At 53.2% G+C, this 26,524-nt stretch overlaps 1 protein-coding gene across 4 annotated transcripts in view; it reads right to left on the bottom strand.

Moving 5' to 3' along the window:
- The window catches only part of Axin2 (axin 2), a 29,354-nt gene extending 5,819 nt beyond the window's left edge, over positions 1–23,535 (bottom strand). Inside the window, exons 1-9 of one of the 4 annotated variants that reach the window (XM_013113445.3) lie at positions 23,353–23,535; positions 19,824–20,767; positions 12,137–12,277; positions 4,965–5,067; positions 2,551–2,691; positions 1,918–2,420; positions 1,502–1,696; positions 1,013–1,243; positions 204–305 (exon numbers count right to left, since the gene is read on the bottom strand). In XM_013113445.3, the coding sequence (XP_012968899.1) occupies positions 204–305; positions 1,013–1,243; positions 1,502–1,696; positions 1,918–2,420; positions 2,551–2,691; positions 4,965–5,067; positions 12,137–12,277; positions 19,824–20,641 (2,234 nt within the window). In that variant the 5' untranslated portion in view covers positions 20,642–20,767; positions 23,353–23,535. Of the gene's footprint in view, positions 1–203; positions 306–1,012; positions 1,244–1,501; positions 1,697–1,917; positions 2,421–2,550; positions 2,692–4,964; positions 5,068–12,136; positions 12,278–19,823; positions 20,768–21,939; positions 22,266–22,381; positions 22,491–22,705; positions 22,825–23,352 lie in introns of those variants that run through there. The other 3 variants (XM_013113444.3, XM_040749988.1, XM_013113448.3) reach the window with 3 other exon arrangements.
- Positions 23,536–26,524: the final 2,989 nt, after the last annotated feature.

Here is a 26,524-nt window from a genome sequence, read left to right as displayed (position 1 = left end):
TGTGATACAGGGTTCTCATTAAGCAGATTTCTCATGATCACTGAGGGCAACATCTACTTTTAGTCCTGCTCATCAAGGAAGCGTGGGAACAAAGGTCACTTCAAATATGGAGTTCCACACACACATCACTCCAGACAATGACACACCCTGAAACGTAAACCATCCCCAAGTATCGCAGCAATGCCGGAGAAGGGGACACTCACTCTGCTGGAGCCAGGCTTGGGTTAGAGAAGGGTGTGGCTCCTGTCTGACCAGTGGCCGAGTGGGAGTGGTTCCTGTCCCTCTGCTGACTGGTCACACAGCACCTGAGGACACAGCAGGGTGAAGGGTTTAGAGCAGTGGTTTTCAACCTTCCTAACGCCATGGCACTTAAACACAGTTCCTCATGTTGTGGTGACCCCCCCCACCATAAAATTCTTTTTGTTGCTACTTCATAACAGTAGCAACAGTAATTTTGCTACTGTTGTGAATTGTAATGGAAACATCTGTGTTTTCTAATGGTCTTAGGCGACCCCTGTGAAAGGGTCATTTGACTTCCCAATGGGGTCATGACCCACAGGTTGAGGACCACTGGCTGAGAGGATAGAGGCAAGCTCCCATCCCCATGGCAATTGGGAAGCAGAGAAAACCTTCTAAGGGCCTTCCAAAGAGATGTAGACCCAACCCAACCTCCCTCCCTACAGGCACCCAACTGTAAGGCCTTGTGTTCACAGACATTCCGGAACAGCCCACAACAGGGCTATCTCAGTGCCACAAAGGGCTCAAGACTCTGGATTCTCTCCTGGTCAAGGCTACTCATATGCTCATCTAACCTGCCTCACACAAAGTGAGGACACTCGTAAGGATTTACACAATCATCCCACTTGTAGGAATAAGTTGCCACAAAGACCCTGATTGAACAGAACTAAAGAGAATGACTTCCGGAGCCGGAGATGGTTCCTCCCAGAGAGTCTTCACCTCTCTCCATCTCCACCCACCCCTCCTTCTGAACGCCTTCTCCACCTCTACTCACCGCTGCTTTGGGGGTTTGGACACCTCTGCCAGCCTGCGGCAAGCTTCCTTCAGCTGGGCCAAAGTGTTGGGTGGGGTGAGGGGAGGCATTGCAGGGTCCTGGGTAGACAGGTGAGCCCGGGCCACCGAGCGGGGGTGTCCGTTGGCCCCCAACAGATGGTGCTGGCTGGCTCGTTCGCCTGGGGATGAGCGGGCAGACTCCAACGGGTAGCTCTTTCTTATGCTCTGGGCACTGAACAGGACATGAGGAGCAGAAGGAGAGAAACTGGGTTAGAAAAACTGGAAAATGTGACTTCAATAGAAACTTGTCTATTCTGAGAGAGAGAGAGAAGAAAATAACTCTACCATAACATGAACAGGGGGTCACTGCCAAAACATGGCATTTTTGTGGTCTCCTCAGCCCAGTGTCTAATACTAAGATGGCAGTCTGGTGTGCTTTCCACGGGCTGCAGAAATAGCCGTCCCCACAGTCTCTGGGTGTGGTATTTACCTATGGGGCTTGGACTTGCTCTGCCACTCACTCTCCAGCATCCACTGCCAGACATCCTGCGAGCGGTCTCCTTCCTCCCCCGGAAGCTGAGGGGCGCCGGCTCCACTGGACATCCCTCCTTCCCTGGCCAGCTGTGCCACACCTGGGTCAGTGCCTTTCGGATTCCGTCTGGGCAAGGTGCTGCCTTTGCTGCCACTGTAGGGAACCAAGAACACCCAATCCAGACATCCCATTAAAACTCAAGGACTCCCGGGACACGGCAGTCCCACAAGGGTACGGGGGGGGGCAGATCCACGGCCTCAGTCGTCCCCCACCCTGCAACCCATGCCCACGCCCCTCGAGGAAGCTAAACTTCACCCCTGTTTAAGGACTCAGACTGGGAGGAAAGCCCCACCCTGGGGGTACTAGTCGCTTACCAAAACTGTTCCCCGGGCAGGGGCTCTGGAGCCTTGGGGTGGCTCTTGCACTTGGAGTAGCAGTAATACTCGGTGGCCCCAGGACAGAGGCAGCGCACTCTCTGCGTGGCTTCGGCCTCAATCTCCTCCTTGGTTTTGGGGACAGCATGGTGATGGATGTAGTGGTGGTGAACGTGCTTCGTCGTCTGCTTGGTCAGGAAGCTCTTGCCTCCAAGGAGTGGGCAAGCAGCCACGGAGGACAGCTTGCCCCCAGTCGGGAGGAGGGAGTGGTGCTGATGGTGGTGGTGGTGGAGGTGGTGGTCAGGGGAGCGGGAACGTGGGCTATAACGGCCCACACCAGGCGACTGGCAGCCAGGGGTCTTGAGGACCCTGGACAGGTGGTCGTCCAGGATGGTCTGCGGGTCCTCTTCATAGCTGCCTGAGGGTAGGAGGGCCAGGGGGTGCTGGACCGGTGCTCCATCCCGGGAGCTCAGTGCCTGCTCAGACCCTTCCTTTTCTTCATCCTGGAAACAGAGGCCCCAGAGGGGAAGTGAACAAGGAACCAACCCTTCCACACCCATGGGTCGGCACACAACATGCATACATCAGCAGGGACATGCATGGGGTGGAGAGGATGCTGCGGCCCGGCCCTACCTCCCGGATCTGCTGCAGACGCTCCTCCAGGCTGTGGCGGCTCTCCAGCTCCAATTTCAGTTTCTCTAGCCTGGAGATGAGCTCGGCGGCAAAGGCAGCGGGTTCCACAGGTGCCATCTCCTTGGGCAGACGGTGGGTTCTCTGAGGGCGTGGGAAGGAAGGAACCAGGCACCATTAGCAGGCCAGGCAGGTACTAGCTATGCCAGCTCGGGTGGAGCTCGTGGGACCCTCTGATGTGTGCTGAGTCCCTGCGTCTGGGCGGGGAGTGTGGATGGCGAGACGGCCTGCGCTGCTCGGGACTTTTATGCACAGGCTCTGTGGCCTCATGGAGAGCCATGGTCCCCACCAGCGTTTGCCTTGGGCAGGAGCAGTTGGTCGCACTCCGAGAGGCTCTGCTTGTTCTCTCTGTAGTACAACCAGCCCATCAGTAGCTACTCTGAAGTAGAAAATCTTCAAAGACTGTTGTCAAACATCAAAAAAAAGGCAGCCCTCTGAGATGGGGAGGGGAGAGAAACCAACTCAAGGAATAAAAAGTAGGGTCTAAACAGAAAGGGAGTTGGAAATTAAAAAAACTAAGATTGGAAAAGAGGCAGGGGGGAGGGGAGGGGGGAGAGAAGTCACCGGCCCCAGATCAGAGAAGAAGTGGTAATTTATTTCCTGGCCGCACACTGAGCACCTTTGAGGTGGTGTTGTCTCAACACTGTCCTCCATCTCCCCCGTTTTCCTCCTCCCCCTCCCCTCCTCCTCCCCTCTTTGTACAGAAAATGAAGAAAGCTGCTGCAGGCTAGTAGCAGAACACTGCTGAGCTTGGTGCCTGAAGCTGATCTATCAAGGGAAAACGGAACATCTCCAAACCAAGTACGGAATACAAAAAGAGGCGTCGAGAAAGCCTGCCAAGAGCAGCGAACGGCGAGAACCCCCACCGCCCGGCTTTCTGTCCTTTCTCTGTCATCTCGCTCCCCCACTCCGCCCTCCCCACCTCTCCACTTGTCCCCCTCCTTCCTCCTCCTCCTCCTCTCTCTCACTTTGCCTTTTTTCTTCTGGGGCGGGGAGAGCAGAAGGCCAACGTGCTCTCCCTAGCTGAAGAGCTAGCCTCACCGCAGCAGCTACAGAACCGGGAGCGGGGCAGGAAAGGCCCCTGCCTGCATGGCTGTTCTTAAGAAGGCCGTCTCCATGAACCTGCACCCCAAAGTCATCTGCACACCCCAGGACAAAACTCAGATGATTTATAGGCTCGGGGACTAGAATTTTGGTGGACACATTCCCACCCCAACTCTCACTCAAATATCTCTGTCGTCTATATTGTATGGCGGGGGCATCACAGAAGTCACAGCCCAAAGCAATCCTAGTATGTTCATTTTAAGACAGGGTGACTGTGACTTTACGAGGAGAGCTACAAACCTGTAACCCTACTTGGGTGGCCTAGGATTAGCGGTCCAGTGTGTTAATTTTCTGAATATAATACAACTAGATGAAGCAGCTGCTCGGAAATACGACTGAACAGACGCCTGCTCTAACTACATAGATGTCCTGCTTTCTCCCTGGACCCTACATAGCAGGCTGCTATACAAAGAGCACAGCCTGGAAACGGCTGTGTGCTGGATGCCTTCAGGGATGTGTACGAGGGAAGGTCCCAGAGAAACCTGCTACCCTCCCTCAGTCGAGGGAGGAAGTTTCCCCAGCAAGTCTCACATCCAGACCCCCCACCCATCAGCACTCATCAGACACCACCTCAAGAGAGCCCAGCTCTGGGACATGAGGAAGACTGAGACCTGACTATTGCCCTCTGGGGGCACAACACACAGAAGTTCTCCTAGCCTCATCCACTTCGGATTTAGTGAGCCGTTATCTATGGCAGGAATGGTACCAGATCCACACTCAGAAGCTAACCGATAAAACTGGGGCTGCAGAGAGGGCTCAGAGGCTAAGAGCCCCGGTTGCTCTTTCAGAGGACCCAGGCTCAAATTTCCAGCACCCACATGACAGCTCACAACCATCTACAACTCCAGGTCCAGAGTATCTGATGCCCTCTTCTGGCCTCTGTGAGTACTGCATTCACACGGTACACGTACAGGCGAGCAAACACCACACACGCATACTAATAGATTCTTTTGAGGCTCCCTCCCTTTGGGGGACTTCCAGTCTAGCAGGAATGCAGTGAGTGATCCCATAGCCTCATCATCTAGTGACACTTGGTTTCTTTTTCACAGACAACTTTCCATTCTTCTATTCAGGAAATACAAAGTATCACTCTGTTAACACCAAGCCCCAAAGAACCTCATCACTTCTCTAGTCCAACAATTCCTTTCTCTCCCTTTACTCCCGCAGATCCTGGGCGCACTTCTCTTTACCTCCTATTCTTTTCATGATTCAGGACCTTAGGAAACACCACTACCCATGGCGCCTATACTCACCGGAAAATGAGGTAGAGACACTTGGCCATTGGCCTTCACACTGCGGTGCATCTCTCTCTGGAGCTGTTTCTTACTCCGCAGGCGATAAGGAGGGACTCCATCTCTAAGGGAAGAGACAAAATCCGCACTCACCAAGGTGATCTCAGCACGTGACATCACTCGCACGTTCACTGGGAAATTCTGCCAACAGGATAGGCCACGCGTTGCCATGGGAATGAGCCTCACAACCTTCAGTGCAAGCATGTCCCCGTGGAGAAGGACCCACCGAAGACTAAACTTCAGATCCTGCCCATTGTCACCTGTAGCAACTCTGAGCCACAGGAACATCAGCTTGGGGGGAGCTTATGTGTCCCCAAGTACAAGAGCCTTGGACTCCTTTGGTGCCCTGGCAGCAGGGCCATGCCAGGAAGCAGACCAAGGGCTCAGCCACTCTTCCTGAAATGCACCTAGATTCCAACAGTCAGTCATGCCCAGCTTTGTTCCCTGTCACTGCTTTTATAAAGTGCCCTGTGGTGACCTCCCCCCAGGCAACAGCAACTCAAAGACATAGAAGGGATGAGGCCATAAGAGCAAAGACCCTACTGGGCATCACTATGAACTCATCCAAACATTCAAGCATCTACAACATGTCAGACCTTACCTACTTCTTGAAAGTTCCACTCCTCTTAGGAAGTGAATAACTTAACAGAGTGTCTCAGGGAGTGTGCAAAAAAAATGAGACAAATCAAATGTTCAAAAGTGGTAAGCACTGACAGGTGGTGGTGGTGATGGCGGTAGCACACACCTTTTATCCCAGCACTCGGGAGGCAGAGGCAGGCGGATCTCTATGAGTTCAAGGCCAGCCTGGTCTACAGAGTGAGTTCAGCAACAGCCAGGGCTGTTACACAGAGAAACCCTGTCTCAAAAACAATGTGGCAAGCACTATGACACGAGAGTATTGGGGGGGGGGAGCACTGGGGATGGAGGAATTACAATTTATAACTGGGGTGTGGCCAATGAGGCCTGAGTGAGTTTTTTGGGCCTCTATCTTTCAATCTATTAAAACAAAACAAAACATGGGACAGGTATGGAGGCACAAGCCATTAATCCCAGGCGGATCTCTTTGGGTTCCAGGCCAACTCTTCCATGAGACCCTGCCAATGTGTGACTTGTCCCACCAATGTCCCTTCCAGAGACCTCAGGGGTCACATGTTTCCTCAAGGAGTTGCACTCCCAGGCTGTGATACTCAAATTTAGGTGACTGTTTCCCCCTCCCTGGTGTTTAGTTCATCACAGGAAGGCACAAACTTTCATCTCATCAAAGTTGTCAGTCGGTGTCTAAAGAGGTCTGCAGAAATGACCACGCTCACCCTCCTGATAAGCTCTCCCTCTGGGGTCTTAATGGTGAGAGGTGGCTACCCACACACTCCTATCCTGCAACAAGTTACAACAGGCTTCAAGAGTTCTAGGAGGGCCAGTGAGATGACTTATTAGGTATAGACCTGGAGAGCTGAGTTTGAACCCAGAACTCATATAAACATAGGAGAAGGCTGTGCTCTGACCGCCATACATATGCGGTGACACAGAGAGTCTCCCCAGACACCCCTTTTCAAGACTCTACCCGTGTGTCTCCACCAGCTGTCCTTATTCATCCTTACCTCTGAGACAGAAAGCAATGGTGAGGCTTCTGTATCTTGTATGCCCTCTCCATACAAGGGGGGGGGAGGGGAAAAGTAGAGGGGGGAGGCAGTGGGGGTGGAGGGAGGCAGGGGACAGCCAGAGCAACAGGCAAGGGTAACAAATGATTTCCTAGGTACCTCTCACAATATCCAGGGCAGGTGAAGGATACAATCTTAGGAACGGCAACATGTGCCCAGAGTCAAAAGGCAGAATCTTAGCTTGGAGGAGAAGTCCAAGAGGCTTAGAGGCCCCTTTCTGGAAATATGGCTTTAATTCTACCGAGCCAGGAATCATCTTCCAAAACAGCCCCTCATTCCAAAAGGGGGCCTCTCCTTCCCTCTACTCGGGCTCCAGAAGTTTATGACCAGCATCCTGGCTGCTCATAACCAGAGTTTGGTCCCTCTACAGTCTCCTTTAATTATACACGTTTTAGCTAACGAGCCTGCTGCCAGGCCCAGCTGTTTCTGGGGCGCATGAATTTTGAAGTGTAGACTCCACTTAGCTGCCATTTGAGCCGAGCCAATTAGCTTAGCCCTTTGACTCCACTGGGCCTGACCTAACCTGAATGTCACTTTTTCCGGTGGCTTTGAAATAGCAGGCGCAAGTGCGCACGTGCCCACATTTGGCAGCCACTCTGAAGCCGCCTCCGATCACAGCCAACATCAAAAGCTTGGTTTGTAAGATAAGGTAATATTTGAAGTTCACTCAGAGGTACTCCCCAGTGTCCAGACCAGCACCCCCCCCACACACACACCCGTGTAAGATACAAGGAAATAAAAATAAGTAAAATGACTCCCACCACCCCCTCTGTGGGATGGAGAAAGGTCATCTTGTGTTGATGTTGAGACATGGAGAGTAGAAGCAGGCTACAGTCAATCGTAGCCAATCCTGGTGACAGGGACAGCTCCTACAGAAAGTAAGACAGAGAACCCTGGTATCCTCACCCCAGGGTCCTTGAACATGGGCAGCAAAGCATTGGCTGCCCCTCCCCCGTGCCCCGCCTTCCTAAACTTGCTAACCTGTATCCTTTCTGCTGGGGCCCCAGCCCCACTCCCCCTTGCTCCTTAACCCTCCAGAAAGGTTTGAGTTTAGGATTTTGCTGCAAGTCTGGCAGTTAACTTCCGAAGGGGGGGGATTAGAACCGTTTCTTCTGAGAATGCAGGTTTCAGAGTAACAAGCTCATAAAACAGCCTTCTGGGGGCCGAAAATGGAGACTCAAATACCTCGGCCATCTTTAGGAGGGATTTTTCCTTAGTGGCAACAGAGAAGTCACTGAGTGCTAGCACTGGGCTCTGAGGAGGCCCATGTGACCTGTCTGTCCCACACACCCCGGCCACTGCATGCAGGTCCCAGGCAGAACCAGGACCTGGCCCAGCCCTGCCCATCTTCTGCCCAGGCCTCTTGCAAAGGCCCGGGGGGGGACTTAATTGGTTCTGCCGCCAATGAGATGATTGCTTCCCGGGCTTGTGTGTCTAATGAACTCCAACCTTCTAGAGTCTATGAAAGCTGCCTATGACCCCCTCCCCAGTTCCCCCCTCCTCCCTGTTCCCCCCAGCTCCCAGCAGGGCAGCCAGCCCTGCTCCCCAGCCCCTCAGCCCCCAGCAGCCCACGCAGGCTATTGTGAGGAGGAGAAACAGCCAGGGTTCTTTTCATGCTTTATGGGACGCTCCTATTCACTTGTTCAAGCACATTTCAAAGGGGCCTGCTACCCTCTCATCCCCTCTAAGCTCCCCTAGATGAACAATGGGCTGAAAGCGATTCAGCTTCGCTTTTCATCCCCCAACACACACACACACACACACACACACACACACACACACACACACACACACACTTTATTTCTCACATGGTGCTCTCATCTGCATGAGGCCCACAATTGGCAGAGCTCTGAAGAAGGGGTCTAATCCCAGCCCTGGGAATCCCGGGTGACCGCCCAACACAGGGTAGATCACACACACCCAGGGCTGGCTGGCCAGAAAGTGCCTCAGACTGCCCGGAGCTTTTAGTTCAAGCCAAGTCTGTTCAAGCAGGAGACTGGAGATCACACCCCTGCCCCCGCCCCCTGGCCCCCGCCCTCGGAGTACCCTATGCCTGGCAGCTGATGGTACCTAAACACCCAGGAGTCTCTAAGCATGAGCAAGTCCCATAAGTGGGCTCTTGTTCCTGGAGACCAAAGGCGGCTCAAGCTAACTCCCAAGAGCCCTTGGGAGAGCCTGGTGCCAGCAGCCCTCTTAGTCAGTCTAACCATGCCTGTGGGTATATCTGACTAGGAATCCAGTGGAATGCCCACCTGGCTGGGAGGCTCTCGGCTAATACCCTGAACCCCCAAACTGTAAGTCTCACAGGTACCTTTTCTTGGCTTTTTGGTTTACTCAATATCTACCCACCATAAGAAGACACCCTGTTACAGGGCCCAGAGAATATACCACCAGGGACCGGCAGAGAAAACTGCCAAGGGAGGAGTTGTTGACCCATTCATTCTTAAAGTAGCCCTTATTGGCCCCCATGCTACCGAGGGTCTTTGCCTGGCCACTCTTCCTAGGCCCCAAATTTAAGTCCACAAAGTCTTTAAGTGAGAGTCACTTTTAAATGAAACTGAGGGCTGGGAATCAGAATGATCACTACCTAGCATGCAGGAAGGTCCTGGGTGCAGATTCCAGTACACCAGGTATGGTGGCACCTGACTCTGATGCCAGCGCGCAGGAGATGGAGGCAGATGGCCCAGATACATGGGCATTTCTGGCTACAGAATGAATTCAAGACCAGCCTGGGCTACATGTGAGGATCAGCCTGGGCTATGTGAGGCCTTTTCATTATAGGAAAAAGATTAAAAGAAGGGGTCTAAACGAGGAGGATTCAGGAAAAAGTTATGATCAGTAGCAAACAGAAAGGAGAACCCAAAAAAAAGCCCAGAGGTCTCAAAGACAATGGTTCCAATGATCCCACGGTGAGCATGGGAGATGCGGGAGGGCGCCATGTCTGGCCTGGGTCTGCGTCCTGCCTCTGCCGTGAATGGCTGGGGACACGTGAGGATGCGTCTTGTTAAGGCAGCCCCCAGTCACTGCCTACCTTGCTGACTGGGTCCTGTGAGGACAGAAACAGCATGGGACCACACCCAAGTTATCTCATCGCGAACCCAGAATAACACCTCAGTGATGGGGACTGAAACTCAGCCAAGCGCCAGGAAGCAAGCCAAAAACAGTCTCTAAGAAATCTAAACAGAAGCCTCACAGAAGTCTTCCGTAAAGGGCACCGGACTTCGGAGAGCCACTCAATGCCTTCATTCACACGCGGCTTGCTCGTATTTCACACGCGGCAACGAGGCTCCTACACAATCTATAATTACTGTGTCAGAAGGAGTGAAACTTCCGAGATACCAAGCCCCGGCCGGCGTGAGGGTGAAACAGGGCAGCAGGTACTCAGAGAGAAGCAACCAACTCTATGATGGGGCAGAAGACAGGAGTTCTACACAACCTCACAGCCTCAGGCCACAACACACCATCCAAACTCACCTGGGTGCTAGTTTTTTCAACTACAGAAAAACAAACTAGGGACAGATATGGTAACATATGCCTCTAACCTCAGTACTCTGGAGGCAGAGTGCTGTGAGTTTGAGGCCAGCCTGGTCTACATAGTGAGTTCTGGGCCAGCCTGATCTACATAGTGAGTTCTAGACCAGCCAGGCCTATATAGTGAGATCCAGTCTCAATAAAACAAAACAGAAAACCATGTCCTATTAAAGAATAATGTGAGTCTTTTGGGATTTCTTTGAATGTGGCACTAGACACACATGTAGTATACATACATACATACATACATATATATGTATATATGTATATATACATACATACACATCCAGGCAAAACACTCAAATACATAAAATAAGTATATAAGAATGATCCCCCCCCCCACCAGTATGCTCAGTCAATTATGAAAATGGAACCAGTTCTCTGAAACCTTTCACTCCTGGTAGATAAAGGGTATACACCCTACCCCCCCCCAATGCCAAAATGATGTTCTGTTTTACTCTGTGGGGTTTTTTGGTGTGTTACTGTTTTTCAAGATAGGGTTTCTCTGTATAGCCCTAGCTGTCCTGGAACTCACTCTGTAGACCAAGTTGGCCTCAAACTCACAGAGATCTGTCTGCCTCTGCCTTCTGAAGTGCTGGGATTAAAGGCATGCACCACCACACCCGGCTATGATGTTCTTTCTTTAAACTTCAGCTTTCTCCCTGGTGAGTGTCATTTTGCTAACAAGGGAAACTGAGGTAAGACAAAAGCTGCCAGGAAAAAAACAATTGGCAGCTGAGCCCCAAACTGACCTTACCCACTTTCCTTCCAAAGGGTCCTGTGTGGCCAGCCAGGCTACAGGACAGCGGCCAACAGAAGTGAGACAGCTTCAAACAAGTGAAGAATAGGCAGTCTGGTTTTAAGAAGCTAAAAGGAACAGAGTTTAGGCGAGTGTCCCAGAACTTAACACCACTAGCTTAATGGGTTGTCTTTCAAGATCACTCCCTCAGCAGAAGACACCCTGACTCTGAAATGCTTGCTGGAAGAAAGGCTTCAAAGGTCTTCCTGAAACAGATTCTCAGATGGGTGCTGGATGAGAAAAACCTTTGGGGATTTTCATCCATAGCTGAATTCTACCAGACTCTCCTGAATCACACCCCGAAGGCTGGCGAGAATGAGGTCAGTCGCTACCATACCCCGCTCCAAACCGTGACACTCATGGACAGCTGACGCTGGCCATCCAGAGACCCCTCTAACTTCACTTCAAATGACCCGAAACTCAAAGCATAACCTTGACTGACAGTCTGCTGACCTCATCGACCACTTCAATGACTTGGGGTGCTTTTAAAAAGAAAGTCTATCAAAGCCATGAGCTGGCCAAAGACCTGAGATCAGACAGGACTATGGCAGGCCCCTACCTAGGGTTCCCAGCATCTGGCACAGACTCGGGACTCCACCAGCATTCATGGCCTGAGTGAGGCCCACTGGAACACAGGCATGTAGGTGGACTGCACGTGATGGCCCTGCAGAGAGGTCTGGCTTTGTCCCCTGCCTTTACTGGCCTTTTCTCAGAAAGCAAGAGCAAAACAAAAACAACCTTTCTATTTCTAGGAAGGTCCTGTGTCCCACCTGCTGGTTCCTCAGCAGGTGCACTTGGCTTGGGGACCAGTCAAGTGACTCTCCCATTAGCACAACCAGGAGATGGTTTTAAAGGTAAGAAACCCACAGACGCTCACCTTACCCTCCTACCATGTACTCTGGCTTTCCTTCTGTGAAGACAGTGCCCCAGCTTCCCCTTCAAGGCTCTCATTGAACCCTACCCAGACCGACATGCCACTCTTATTCACCAACATCATGCCCATCCCATCCCCTTCCCAGAAAACAACCAGTGTCCACTCACAGAGATGGGTTTTCTCAAAGCTGGGTGAGCATGAGGGGCAGACCCCCGGCCCCTAGTTCATCACACCCCCAACCCCATGTGTAGGAGGGAGACAGGATACTTACACGCTACTGTCTGTCATGGACATGGAGTCATCGGTCAAGGCGTCACTGGATATCTCGCTGTCATTGGCACTGGTGGCTGGTGCAAAGGCATAGCCGGAACCTACATGATAAGGATTAACCGGGTCGCTTCTCTTGAAGGACCTATGGGGAGAGTACAAGAGGAGCATGGTCACTGACCCCCACCAGGAAGCCCGGGGTCATCAGGTGACCCCAGAATGATACAGCGACCAACCAATCCCACATCTGAACTGTGCCAACTTGCCCCCCAGGTCCAGCTGCAAACCTGGGCAGGGCGGCCACAAATGGAAGACTGTTCGTCAAGGGCTCCCCTTGGAGGGGAGGCAGGCTGGGTTCCCTAACCCTTAGAAGATGAGGGGTCCAGCAGAACAGTGATGCAGGGACTGTCAGGGAATGCCACCGACTCAAAGCATACACGGAGTGGCAGGGCCTGACTGCTCTGGGGCTGGGGACTAGGACTAAAAGCAGTTGGTAGACGGATGTCTTTTTCCTCCTGGCCATTGCATCCAAGCCTGACTCCAGAAGCCCATTTCCCAGACCACGAACATGTGAGGCATCCTAACTCCTGTGTCTGAGGTCTGTCAGCCTAGTCCAGAGCACACTAACATCTAAAGGCCAGGGGTAGCCTTCCCACTTTGACCTAGGCCTACAGTAAGCCAGGCAGATGGGACAGATAACCGTGGCAGTCCTGTTCTGTGCCTGCGGTGCCCTTCCCCCCACCGTGGCTTTCCTTCCCTCGGGGCCGGTTAAGGCACCGGGACTGAAATGAGCAGCTGTGTCACAGGCAGGCCCCAGCCCCTCCTCCAAGGGTCTCCAGCCCCTTTGTCTTAGTGGCCTGTAGGCCCCCATTTCCCTCTCTTGATCTCCTCCCAGAACAACCAGTGTGCCTGTCTCCTGCTGGGCTGCATTCCACTTGTGTCACCGGCCAAGGACTTCTGTTAGGGGGAGGGGAGACAGGTCAGCAGGCTGCAGGAAGGCTCTCCATCTCCTCCAGGGGTCAGTCAGCCTGAAGGCGCAGGAGGCTTCATTTACCAAGCCCCTGGCACAGTCCTCCAGGGGCTCAGCTGGCAACAGCCGTGAACCTGGAGGGGAGAAGCTCCAAGAGGAGCCACACTCCATCAGCCCACGGCAGCTGCTCTGTAAAGATAGCTGGAGGGCTGGCAGAGGAGAAGGACCTAAGAAAGGTCATGGTCAACCATCTGCTCTTGTTCACCAAGCTCCTGTCCTTGTACTATGCGGGGCTCTGGTCTTCTGGCACCTAGGTTCTGGACAGGACACATCACCATAATGTAAGGGCATGAGGGAAGGTATCTGGGTACCACTGAAAGCCTGCCAAATCACAGGTACTGTCTCAGGCAGGGGGTGCAGTGCCCATTTTCTGGTTAAGGCTCTTGGCGGTCCCAACAGTAGTCAAACTGGGCGTGACATGGATGCACCTTGCTATCAATCTCTGTCTGCCTCCTATAACGACAGAGCTTAGGAAGTTCTAGAATCAGAGGCAGGATATGGTGGAGAGGTTTCTAGCGAGGCTAGCTGGGGATGGCGCCCTGTGATAGAGGGAGCCAGGTGTATCATGTCAGATGGGCAGGAATCTGAAGAGACTCAAGACTCTTTGAGAAGACAGTGGGCAGGAAACACTGCCAAAAGCCCTCTTCTGGGTAAGAAGAGAATGGACTCTAACCAGCTGGACTAAGACAAGTTACACTAAGACTGGTACGAGGGCCAGGCACTTTCCTATAAGGCCAGAGTTGATCCACACAGGACAGAGAGGGGCCAGGAGTCTGGGGACAGCATTATGGACAGTAGTTACTAGCAGCACATGGGGCCCAAGAGGACCACAAGCTTGAGCTGGGAGAAGGGGCCAAGTGTAGACAGAGGTCCAGTAGGGACCTGCTGTGCGTTCTGGTGAGGGTCTCAATGGTGAGAGTGAAACCCCACTGTAAGCTTCTGCTCTAGCTGGAGCCCTGAGAGTCTCACCCAATCTCCCCTAGCCCGAAAAGCTGATACAAACCCAGTGACCTGGTGTGGGGGCCCTCCCTGCTCCCCCGGCACCCAGAACAGGGCTGGCACAGCACAGTCACATGACAGCTGCTGCCCAGCGTCTTGAATCTCCACAGTCATCCTCTGAGGGGTCAGTGAGAGCTGAGCATCGAGACGGGAGACTCAGTACAAGCAGACAAACGAAACACCAGCGGGGACTAGGGCTCTGTCCCACTGCACCTGTCTGGAAGCATCTCTCACAAACAGAAATGTCTAAGAGTGCAAACCAGGGGTGCTGTGTGCAAACTGGCTGTACACGTTTGAAAAGTGCCTCTCAACTACCCATAGGCCACTGGCCCTGCCCTATCGCTGAGGGCAGGGAGACTTACTGCCTCCCAATACGTTTTAATGAGGACTGTGACTGCAAGACCATCTTTGCCTGTTCTTCATCCATATGTGCTCCATCTGGGGTTCCCAGGCACCCAAGTGGGCAGGGACTGAGAGCTCATGGAGGCAGAGAAGACTAGGAGGTGACCAGTTGCCCTGGCATCCTGGCCAATATGAATGATGGACTCACAGAGAACTGCTCACCATCGCCCCTAGAGGCCAAACCGGAGGCAACAGGCAACACAAATCAGAATGAAGACAAGACCAATAGAGATCCTGGGGTGGAGGGGACAGAGACTGACCAAGTCTTTAAAACAGCTTGAAGTCCCCTGCTGGGATAGGCGGGCTGCCTCAGAGAGGACTGTCAAGATTCTCCGGGGTCCTCTCCTGTCCTAGGGAATGCAGTGGTATGTACGGTCTATACACTCATGATAGAGACAGATGTCACTAGGCATGACACACACAGTTCCCCTAGGTGTGGGGCGCTCTCCGAAAAACAAGCAACTAAAACCTGGCCACCTGCCTCACAGCTCACAGTTTCTAAAGGCCCGAGCAAGGCACTGGAATGGGGGGGGGTAACCCAGTAGCAGTCTCAGTACCCAACCAGCAAAGATGGAGAGACGCTGTGTTCCCAAAACCTCTTCCTTCTCCTGTAGTACTTAGCGTGGTATCACAGCTGAAAGCCTGCCCTGAGCCCCAGACTGTGTGCTCTGTGGGGGTACAACCCATCTTCACATGTGAATCCCCAACACCAAAAGCAGGGGGGTGGCCCATGGCAGGAGCTCCAAACTTGGTTGAGCCTCCTTCAAAGACCCACATCCATCAAATGGGCTGCTGAAAAGGTTTTTAGAGGCATGGCGCAAGATCAAAACAGCCAAAGCGGGCCCTAAATAGCATTCAAACACCTTCCCTCCCTCAGTCTGACTATCTTGGTGGTATTAACACATCAGCTATGTCTAAGATCTAAGACTTAGACTTCAGCCTCCACAGGGAGAAAATGACTCAATAGAAATCCCTTCCTCACCATTGCAAAAAAAGGATACCTAAGTAAAACCGTGTGTGTGTGTGTGTGTGTGTGTGTGTGTGTGTGTGTGTGTGTGTGCGCGCGCGCGCGCGCATACATGGCTCCCAAAATAAACTTATCTCCCTTCACTTCCAAAATAGAGGGCTACTGTGTGATCAGTAATTAGAAATGGAATACACTGCTCTTAAACTCAGCTGACTGCAATAAAGCGCTTGGATTTTCCTACAACCATAACAAGGCAGACAGGGGCAGAGTGGTGGGGAGACACAGAAACTCGGTTTTTACGTGTTTAGAACTTTCTCCAAAGTGCCACGTAATTTTAAGGAAATGGATCAGAGTTGTCTTCTAGTGATTACTTAAAAGGGGGGGAAGGGGGAGTATGCTACCTTAATTGGACCCAGATGATAACTTCTTCAGGAGGGCTGTACTCCCAACCAGGGCGGGGACTTTGCACTCCTGGGGAGTGTGGTCATTCAGTGTGAGCCTGAGTTGTGCACCCACGGGCCACTCTGCCATGGAGCAGGCATGGGGCTTTCAGCTGAGAGGTAACCAAGCCTCCTGGGTCCTTGAGGGAAGGAAGTGTCTACCTCTTTATCTCTAGATGTTGGGGTCACCTCTGCTCCTCCCCAGCTGTGGAGAGCCAAGAGAATCCATCCAAGGACCTCTTTCCGGGGCCATTCTCCCTACAGTACAACAAAAGGAACCCAGTTTGAGGCTGACCTTAGGGCCTTCTGTGAGCCTCTGACATTTTACCATAAGGTCAATGCCCTCTTGGACTAGCATTTTGGAAGCAAGATCAAGGGCTGGGTGGACAGCGAGGGGTCAGTGTCTTCTGTAGCCAGGCAAAGTTGGACAAGTGTGTCTGAGCCAGATGCGCTCGCTGCTGTTTTGTCCTCTAATTACTGACCAATGCTCTCAGCATATCTTTCCTATGGCATCATTTTCTTTGATAATTGAAGCCAAACTTGATTCCAATGGCTTCTCGAAAAAAAATGGGCCTCATCAGCGAGTTCTTTCAGAGAACAGGAAACACTTGCAGCCAGCACAGGGCCATCTGCTGGGCCCCTGGGACTCCAAGCCCGGCAAGAGCAAAGGGCCCAAGGGGAGGCGGATGAACCCCCTGCCCAGAGTCAGGACAGAAAGAGGTACACACAGGGATCGTTCTGTGTGCCAGCATGGCACCCTCCCTCTTTTTTTTTTTTTTTTTTTTTTTTTTGGTTTTTCGAGACAGGGTTTCTCTGTGGCTTTGGAGGCTGTCCCAGAACTCACTCTGTAGACCAGGCTGGCCTCGAACTCACAGAGATCCGCCTGCCTCTGCCTCCCGAGTGCTGGGATTAAAGGCGTGCGCCACCAATGCCCGGCTGGCACCCTCCCTCTTAAAATAAGTGTGGGCCTAGCGCCTGAGAGCACAGCCCCTGGCTCCACACTTGACACACCCCGACACTGGGCGGCGGTGGGGGTTGTTTGTGTGAGGGGTTAGGACACACGCTCCCACCACAGGTCACTTATGCCCTTAGTTATTTATAGAGACCATCAAAAGCCCAAGCATCCCGCTCAACCACGCACACACCAGAGCCCTTCCCTCCAAGGGTAATTTCTGCTCTTCCGCCTCAACTATTTATATTAAACCCGACACCAAATGGGTAAGGCTACAAACAAGTTGTTAAAAACCTAGGCTCCTCTGAGTGCCCACATAAACACGGGGCTTGCAAGGCTAGCCAGGGCCTTAGGCACCCGATGGCCAGGACGACTCTGGGCAGCTGAGGCAGACGGGCCCTCTGCAGGTTCAAGCTGTTTCATTCACTCTCCTGGGTCAGTTACTCAGCCCATCCCCTAGGCCAGGCACTCTGCAAGACGAGTGACCAGCAGATGAGGAAGTGAGGGACAGCCAACTCCAAGGCAGACTTGAAAAAGTTCAGAGTAGCAAAGACAGCGGAGGCACGGGAAGGAGGCCACCTCTGGGAGGCTACACTGAACAACGGGCTATGTGGTAACTCTGCTGCCCTTTTCAGACCCAATTATTATCGTTAATTACACTAATTATAACACTTAACATCTTTTCAAAATGTTTCCCTTAACAAAAGGCTTTCATGTTTATTATTTTGATCCTAAGCACAACCTTAAGGACACAGACAAGAGACACAGTGCCCACCTATCCTACAGATGGCAACATGAAGTTTAGAAAGTTTCAAATCAACTAATGCTATGGGCTAGGGCTGGAGCTTGCCTTTCAGACACTGTACAGACCGGGAGACACACAAGTTAAAAAGAAATAAGGCCATCTGGGTATGTCTTAGATTATCTTTCAGGATGCCCTCGTTAAGACACGTGGGCTTCATGGAGTCCGGGCAAACGTTTCATTCCGACTTGACCGTGAGAGAGAACACACACTTGATACAGTGTGGACACTCAGGAGCTCGCTGAAGAGCTGCGCTGATTGCGTCCGTGACTTCCACGGCTCCCAGCCTGGAAGACAGGGCCCTCAGATCTCAAGTGCTTTGCAAACTTGACACTGGTTAGATCCAAAATGAAGCCTCTGGGAAGGAGGCAAGTCAAAGCTTCGCCTAGGCTGCCCACCCACAAGGAGAAGCCATGGCGGAGTCTTGCCTGGAGAGTGCTTTCTTACAGCCAGCATCCAAAACCACACTGTGCTATTTGCAAAGGTGACACTCTGGGGCTGACACCGAAGACACAGAAGACACACTGTCAGAAGGCCGCTGGGGAAGCAGCCTCACCGCAAGCCTTAAGGAGCCTCCTCACTGGCTGCCAAAGCTGGAGGGTAAGGAAGGAAGGCCAACAGCAAGCTTTACCTACATGCCCTTGCAATAGAGCAGGGCAACAGATGCAGGTGCCTGGGTGCACCCAGCTGCAGCGGCCCCAACAGCTTCATGCAAACGGCTTAGCTCTCCACAAGCTCAGGGGCACCGCAACAACTCCCTCCTGAGATCCTACACTTGCCTGCAAAAACCAACCCTTTAGGTGTAGACCAGATAACTGAAGTGTTAAGTTCACTCCCGAAGCTGCAAGAGCGCCCTCTGGTGACTGGAGAGCAGGCCCTTCCCCTACTTACTAGCAGTTAAAACCCACAACATGCAGGACTCAGATCTGGAGATGGAAACCCAAGAGGCTCCAGGGCAGCAATCAGGGGCATGCCCCCTCCAGCGGCGGCGGGACCCTGGAGACCACGCCCCACAAAGATAGCGAGATCTCCAGAAACCATTGTTAGATCCATCACATCCTGAGTCCCTGACACAGAGAAACTTTGCACAGGGACAGAAAAAAGCCATGCATGTAGACAGCAATTCAATGTCACCCCACCTCCTGCCCTGCATGTCACAAGCAACAGCCTAGAATTAAGAGATGCATTCTCTTCGGGGGCTCTCTGGAGAGGCGAGGGGACAGAAAAACTCATTCTAACAGGAGGTCCGAAGTTGCCTTGCAAAGGCCAAGAATCTTGAGACTTGGCCAATCTATAATGGACTGTTTGTCTTTGAAGCTTTAAAAAGAGAAAGTGCTCTGGAGGGCCCGGTCCTCCCACACTTCTCTTCCAGCACTAAACAACAAACCATCAACTGAGGCCTGACCCTGGGGCTCAAAGCATCTTTAAGCTGGATGAATAGCTCAGTGGACTCTAAAAGGAAGGCTCCTTCACAGGAGGAAGCTACAGGGCTTTCCCCCAGTTAGATGTCTACCTAATTCTACAAAGAGAGCCACAAACTCAGTTGCTAAGCCAATCGCTAGCTCTTATCTTGACATAAAAGTTCAAACGATCCCACCTACCCCCTTCGAGGGTGCACACGTTATTTCCTGTGTCTCCACAATCCAGCTGCCCCGCCCCCAGACACAGTTAACTCTCCTTTGATGATTAGTGGTTAAATGACCCCTCCCCAAACTGGCACTTAGTGGGTCTAGTGACTCAGAGGCATCAAAAGCTACTACATTCGTGTTCTTTTTCTCTTTTCCTCTCTGTCCCTCCCAGCAGCCCAGGATAATAAGTAACCACATTAATAAATACTGCTTGCACTGTTTGAAGTTAGCATTGGAAGGCTGCAGGTATTCAGCTGTGCGTGCATTCCGCACCCCCCCGCAACAAAACACAAGATCAAAGGGTTTCTACTAGCTAGCCAGAAGTCCTAACTCCCAACCTTTATCAGCTTCCGAAGCCTATCCGCCCGCCCACCAACTACCTTAACTGAAATCATTTGCAACCCTAACTCATCCTCCAAGTCCTGCTCCACCCCACCTCACCCTGCCCCTCAACCCTAGCCAAACCCTTACCTGAATCCATTTTCAACCGTTTCTGTGGATCTCACACTTGCTGTGGCCCGCAGAGTTTTGCTGGACAAGCCAACCACGGTGGGCGAAAGTTTGCACTTCAGATCAGCACAAGTCCACTCCTCTTCTTCATTCAAGGTGGGGAGGTAGCCACACAGGACCTTTAGGCTGCCCAGCCCCCCATTACTCATGTAAGCTGTGTTTTCTCCCCCACTCCTCACATATTCGAGGTATATGTCCGAAGTCAAAAACATCTGGTAGGCATTTTCCTCCATCACTGCTTGGATCTCAGTTTGCGCCTGGTCAAACATGATGGAGTCGATCTGTTGCTTCTTGATGCCATCTCGTATGTAGGTCTTGGTGGCAGGTTTCAGCTGCTTGGAGACAATGCTGTTGTTTTCAATGTACCTCTTATAGATTGCTTTGGCTACTCGAAGAGTTTTGGTATCCTTCAAGTTCATCTGCCTGAATCCATTACAGGCAAACCAGAAGTCCAGGGTATCCACGCATTTCTCCCTCTCCAGGAAAGTCCGGAAGAGGTAAGCACCATCCTGGTCGCCCAATAAGGAGTGCAAAGACTTGGTCCACCTGGTCAGAGGGGAATCAGGGGAGGCCCGCCCCTCGGGCTCCCCCAGCCCATCTTCATTCCGCCTAGCATTGGAGGAGACAGGCATAGGTTTGGTGGACTGGCCCTTGCCCACACTAGGCTGACACGGTGGGGTCTCCCCTTCTTCCCCCGGGACCGGGGGCCTTGGAGCATCCTCTCGGAAGCTGCTGCTGGGATCTGGGAGGAGAGTCACTAACACAGCAGCGCTACTCATGGTGAGGGAGAGCGTCTCACTGAGTTTGGGTTTTGTTTTGCTTTTTTCCTCCTCTTTTTTCTTCCAGTTCCACTCAGCAATCCGCTTGCTCTCTCTCAAGTCAGCAGGGGCTCATCTGAGCCTCCTCTGGAAAGAAAAGGAAGGGGGGAGGTGGGAGAGAGAAAAGGGTATTGATCTAATCAAAACCAGATCTACCCAACATCAAAGCAAGAAAGTAAACAGGCTTTTCAACTCCTCAAATTCAAATCAAGTAACCCAGCTATCCGCGAAGTGCTCATCTCAAGTATCCGACGAAGCTTTTTCAAAGACGAAATCTGAGCACCCCGCACACTTTTTTTTCCGGGGAGGGGTGAAGATTGGGAGGGAGAAGGTGAGGCAGAAGGGAGGGGGACACCGGAGGTGTAAGACCTTCCCCACACCCGCTGGTCCCAGGGACACTCAGGGTAGCCCAGTCGGACCCCCTCCCACGACAACCAGAATTCTCACGCCAGCCGCGCGGCTGAGTGCAGGTGAAACCAATTTCTGTAAACTTCCCCACTCTGTTCTGCACAGATAACTCAAGCTCTCAAAGTGCCCTTCCCCGGCATCTGGTTCCCATTCCCCCCACCCCGCCACCCCCTCCTTCTGCGCTCCCTCGTCCCACTTCTTACAGAAGATCCTCGCCAAAAAAAAAAAAAAAAAAAGCCCGCCCAGCATCGGCGGGAAGGGGCTCAGGGTCTCCTGAATTCAGCACGCACCCCAGATCCCTGATGAAAATGTTGCCTACACTCAAGACTCTCCACCACGAACATGGCTCAGTCTACACCTCTTGTCTTCGCTTTCCCAAAGCAGAAACCAGTTCACTATGTAAGAGGCTTTGATCTTCAAACTTTTGAAAGAGAGAAAAGAAACCTCGACCCGCCGCCCCCGGCTCCCCTAATCCACCTCCTGCAGCCGCGAACCCAACAAAACCGGATCAGAAGGCGTCTCACGCTACTACAGCCTGTGCCAAGAATCCCAAACTCCACTGATCCCAAGCCATTCTTTCTCCAAAAGAAAAGAAGTCTTATCTAACCAATAAACAAGCTGCTCTCCCTAGCCAGAGAAGGATCAAACTAAGGAGGGCAGGGGCGGGCCGGGCCCGGCCGGGGGACCGAGAGGAACGCCCGGCCAGCTGCTCGAGACCCCAGGTCTAGGTAGGTGTACCCCACCCCGGTCCTGAACCTCCGGCCGCCACGCTGAGCACAAGCCCGCGAAGTGGAGGGGCCGCGGGTAACGCCGCGCACCCGGGCGCAGAGGAGGTGGTGCGACGCCGTTACCTGGAAGATGAAGGCCGCCAAGGCCGGGATCTCATCTCCTCTGAGCCCCTCAGGTCCCGTCCCTCCCCGGCCCAACTGCAAACGAACGCCTCCAGAGTCCCGGTGCGCAGTCCACCAGGAGCTCGGGTAGGGGGGTCACTCCCAAGCGTCAAGTCTCGCAGAGGTTCCCGCAGAAAGGGCACGGAAAACAGTCGCCTAGTCCAGAAATGGCGACGCACGGAGTCTCGGCCTCTCCGCAAAAGGGGCGGCGAGGAGGAACGCGGGGGACGCGAGCGCCCGGGACTCCGGCCGGTCCGGCGCTCACACTGAGCCACCGCCAGCGCTCCGGGCACCTAAGCGCGGACCCGCGGTTGGGAGGGGGAGACGAGAGCGGAGAGAAGTGGGAGGGGGCGGGGAGGGGTGGGGAGGGTAAACGGGGAACGCCACCACCCTTTCATCCCACCTTCCAAAGGCACTCGCGTGCACACGCACACCCGGACTCATCCACACCCACGGTGACTCGACCCCCGAGGCGAGCTGCCACTTGGAGAAGTCTTCCCCGCCCGGCCCCCTGACACCCCGGACGCCGCTCTGGGGAGGGGACTCCCGAGCATCGCGCGCTGGGCCGCCCGGCCAAACCCCCCTGGAGCGCTGGGCTCCGAGCCCGCAGCTTCCCCTCTGCGCCGACCCGGAGCGCGCCCCGAAATAGCCGGCCTGCCAACTTCAAAGCGCCGCCCCGCACATCAAAGCGCGCGGGCCGCCCGACCGCCGCGGCCTCAGCACTCACCATTGATCCGCTGGCGCACTCCTCGTCGAGACCTCGCAGGCGCCGCGGGCAGGGCCCCGACCCGGGTCCCCCGCTGGACTCGCAGAGGCAGCCCCGGGTCCCTCCCCCCCGGGCCCGCCCGGGCATGGGGAACATGGGGAATCTCGCGGAGGCGGAGGAGGGGGTGCGCAGAAAACAACGATCCCGAGGCGAGAGCAAGCTCCGCGCCGCCGGGGAGGGGAGCGTGCGCCCCGCTGCCCCTTTTATGCAAAAGATCCGAGTGGGCCTCCGCCCCCGCCGCGGCCGCCCCCCGGCCCCTCCGGCCCCCGCCCGGCCGGCTTTCAACCCAGGTCCTGTTTCCAGCAGTCACTAGGCGCACCAAATGTCCTCCGGGCGCTTCCAACAAAAACTGCGCTGTGGATTTAACTGTGCACTTCAAAGGCGCGAGCCGAGCGCACGGTCCTGGAAGGGAGGTACGCGAGCCGCACCCGGGCCAGCCCAGCGCGCTCCTGCGCCCCTCTGGGGGCCATGCAGCCTGCACCCCTCTGCTTTCCTCGACTTGCACCCTCGCGTCCCCTCCCGTAGCCCCGTACCCCGCTGCCAGCCGCCCCCGGCCGCGCCGAGCTTTCTTGGAAGCGGTTGCTCCGGGACAGAGCCTCTGACCCCACCTTTTACAGCAGAGCTCTCCGTTGGGGAGGCGGTCGCCTCGACCTCCGGGTGGCCCCGGAATCCATCGCGATCGGGGGCTTATTTTTATTTCCCGGTTCTTGGGCCGTTACTGAGTTGCCAGGACCTTATCAAAGCACAGCCGGCTCCAGCCGACTCCCCCGGGCCGGGCTCAGGGAGCCAGTGATCCCGCCGCGCCAATCACAGCGGCGCTCGGCCGGCCCGCGCCGCCCGCCTTAAAGGGACAGCGCCAGCCCGCTCTGCCCCGCCCCGGCCCGGCCCCCGTCGCACACTCCGCTCCCGCGTTAACCCTTCCTCAGTCCTTGTCAGTCCACTGCCGGCACCGGGGCTTTCTTGGCCAGAGTTCTGATTTCATCTTCAAGTTCTCCGACCTCTTTGCTCCTGCCTCCTCCCCTGCCTGCCCTGGAGCTCTCGGGCTATGGCATGCTGGTTCTTTGTAGCTCTCTGGCCATCTCAAGAACTGCAAGCAAGCAGAGAACCCCTAACCCCAACATCATCAAATACTTTCCTACCTTTATTCAACTTTCCCTGGGAATTTGGATTTGGGGGGGCCTTTTGGAAGGAGCTGTATGTAGCTCTAGGATCCAGTGGCCAAGTGGCTTAGGGCATACTCTGGCTGGGACCTGGAAGGTGTGTGTGTGTGTGTGTGTGTGTGTGTGTGTGTGTGTGTGTGTGTGTGTGTGTATTTGAGTTTATATAGGAATAGTTTGTGAACTATTTGCAATCGTGTATGTGTGAAGGTGGGACTGTGAATTTGTCTCCACAGATCTGCCTGCAGTTTCCCAATTTGCAAACTTGCATGGCAATCAGAACCTTCCTTGTACACACATGGACTTCTCTTCTCAACAAATTGGTGCCCATCACGCTCTTCCAAAAGCCTGCCACCATCCCATATGTTATGTATTAAATGGCCGTCGAATACCTCCCTCACAATGCAGTGTTAAAGTATAAAAATTCACCCCATTGTCACCTTTGAATTCCTTCCCATATTCTCCCCCAAAACGTTTGTAAGGTACAACCCTTTAAAAAATGTCATAAGCCCAGAGCATTTATTTATTTATGTATTGTAGAATGTTTCCTCATGGATGAGCTAATAAACTTGTCATTCTTGCAGGGGGAAATGGAGTTGAGGATATAGCCTGGTGTAGTTCTTCCCTTAATACACACAGCTCTGAAAGTCCTGGGTCCCACCCACCACCACCACAGAAACCAGAGTTGATGACAAGTGACTGTCACCCCAAAGGTAGAACCAATAGAATAAGAATTCCAAGACCAACATAATAAAGTGCAGAGTCCTGGGCTTTATACTGCTGGTTTTGCTCTTTCTTGTTTAACTTAAAAATGAATGAAGGACAATCATGTGGCTTTTGGAACTTCAAAACAGGTGAGACCTATGTCTGTCTAAAGGGAAAGAGTAAATGCCAGGCATGTTCTGCTGGAGAAGGACCTGGGGTGTGGCAAGGGACAAGAGAACCCTCACAGCCCAAGTCTCCAAACTCAACAGCCTAGGAATGATGCCCTCTGTGCCCATGGTCCCTGCAACCAGGAGCCAACCTGGTAAAGCCAGCAGTCCAGACTGAAATGTGGTCCTTCCCAGAAAGACCAAAGAAGCATGTTCCCTTGATGCATCTGTATACTGAGACAACTACTAGGTATGAGGAGTCTGGGTGATTCTAGAGTCTCTCTGCCTTCCAGAATCCTGGAGAGTTGATGGCTCCTGGCTGCTCTCAGCATCTGGCTCTGAGATGGTCTATGGAACCCTGGACCCACCTCCAGGCACACCTGCCTCCTTAATCAACCCCAGCAAAACTGTGCTTCCTGGGGGGGTCCCTAGGTCACAGAGGTGTTGCTGCTGAAAGAGTAGTGTAGAGAGGAGCAGAAACTACCGTTGCAGCTACAATGCAAGCAGCCATGGGTGTTCATGTATGTGCCACCACCCCAACACACACACACACACACAGTGGAGATGGGGGAAGGGACATACAAAAATCAAGCCATCCTAAATCAAAACAAACAAGGTTCAGAAAAGAGGAGGCTTTCCAAAAGGAAGTAGCAACCAGGCCTTCATGGGTGGTTTTCCTTCCCTCCAAGTTGTCCCCACTGACCCCTCACTGCCCCTCAGCCACCCACAATCATCGCAGGCTGCCTTTAAACCAGAGAGTTCTCCTGCTCCTTCATTATCCCAGTCCTGGTGTAGCGGAAGTGCAGCCTGGGGAGTCCCTTGTGGTTTGGATCTTCTTAGTAACAACTCCTCTGGGAGCTGGGCTTCCACAGCAGGTGTTAGGGTCATCTCAGGCCAATGACTCCACCATCTCTACCGTCTCACCCTGCCCTGCCCCTTTCCTCCCCCAACGTCATGTACAGAGGAAGGCTTTACCTCCAGTGGGAGGCTGGGCAAGCGCTGAGAAGCCGGAGGCCCTCCCTGGCACTGACTCTTTGACTACTTGCTGATGATGATACTAGAGCAGCATCCAAAAGCCATCGTTTATACCCAACCCCTTTCTCAAGATAGCAGCTTGCCATTTTCCTCTTCTCCCTGGCAGCAGTATTATCATGTGACTTGTTGTAATCCTGCATGGTTGCCTGGAAACTGGGAAGCAAGGTGATGGGTTTCTGCACATGCTCACTTACCGGCTCGCCTTTAAAGTGAAACCCTACAGTGTACTTTGCCTAAGTGTAGACAAGTTTAATAAATCAGAGAGGAGTCTTTTTTTGGAATGCGTTCCTGAACCAAAATCCTAGAAGGCGAAAGGTTCCATGTGAGGCATCCAGCCAGATCTTAGAGACTTCCACAAAAACCATTGCAGAGAGGAAGCTGTAACAGCTGGGACTTCAGAGACACACCCAGGATGTGTCTCTAAGACTCAGGAACCCTGACTTTTCCTTCTTGGGGGAAAATTCCACAATACACAACGTTCCTTTGTTGAGAGGGAGAAGAGGGAGACAGTGGCTAACTATTGCAGAGACTGTAGGTCACCTGACCACCCTGGGTGCCTTTTGTTTGCTCAAGAGATACATGATGTTCCCATGGGAAGGGTGTAGTGAATGCAAGCAATAGCACATACTACATACACGAGGTTGACACGCAGTACGTGTTCAAATCTTTTTTCCAATTTTTATATTATTCATAAGGGTAGTTTGTCTGTGTGCATT

Source organism: Mesocricetus auratus, unplaced genomic scaffold (genome assembly GCF_017639785.1).
Source record: "Mesocricetus auratus isolate SY011 unplaced genomic scaffold, BCM_Maur_2.0 Super-Scaffold_100007, whole genome shotgun sequence".
NCBI classification, from domain to species: domain Eukaryota; kingdom Metazoa; phylum Chordata; class Mammalia; order Rodentia; family Cricetidae; genus Mesocricetus; species Mesocricetus auratus.
The sequence above is the reverse complement of the archived record's forward strand: the minus strand, read 5'-3'. Positions and strand labels throughout refer to the sequence as shown.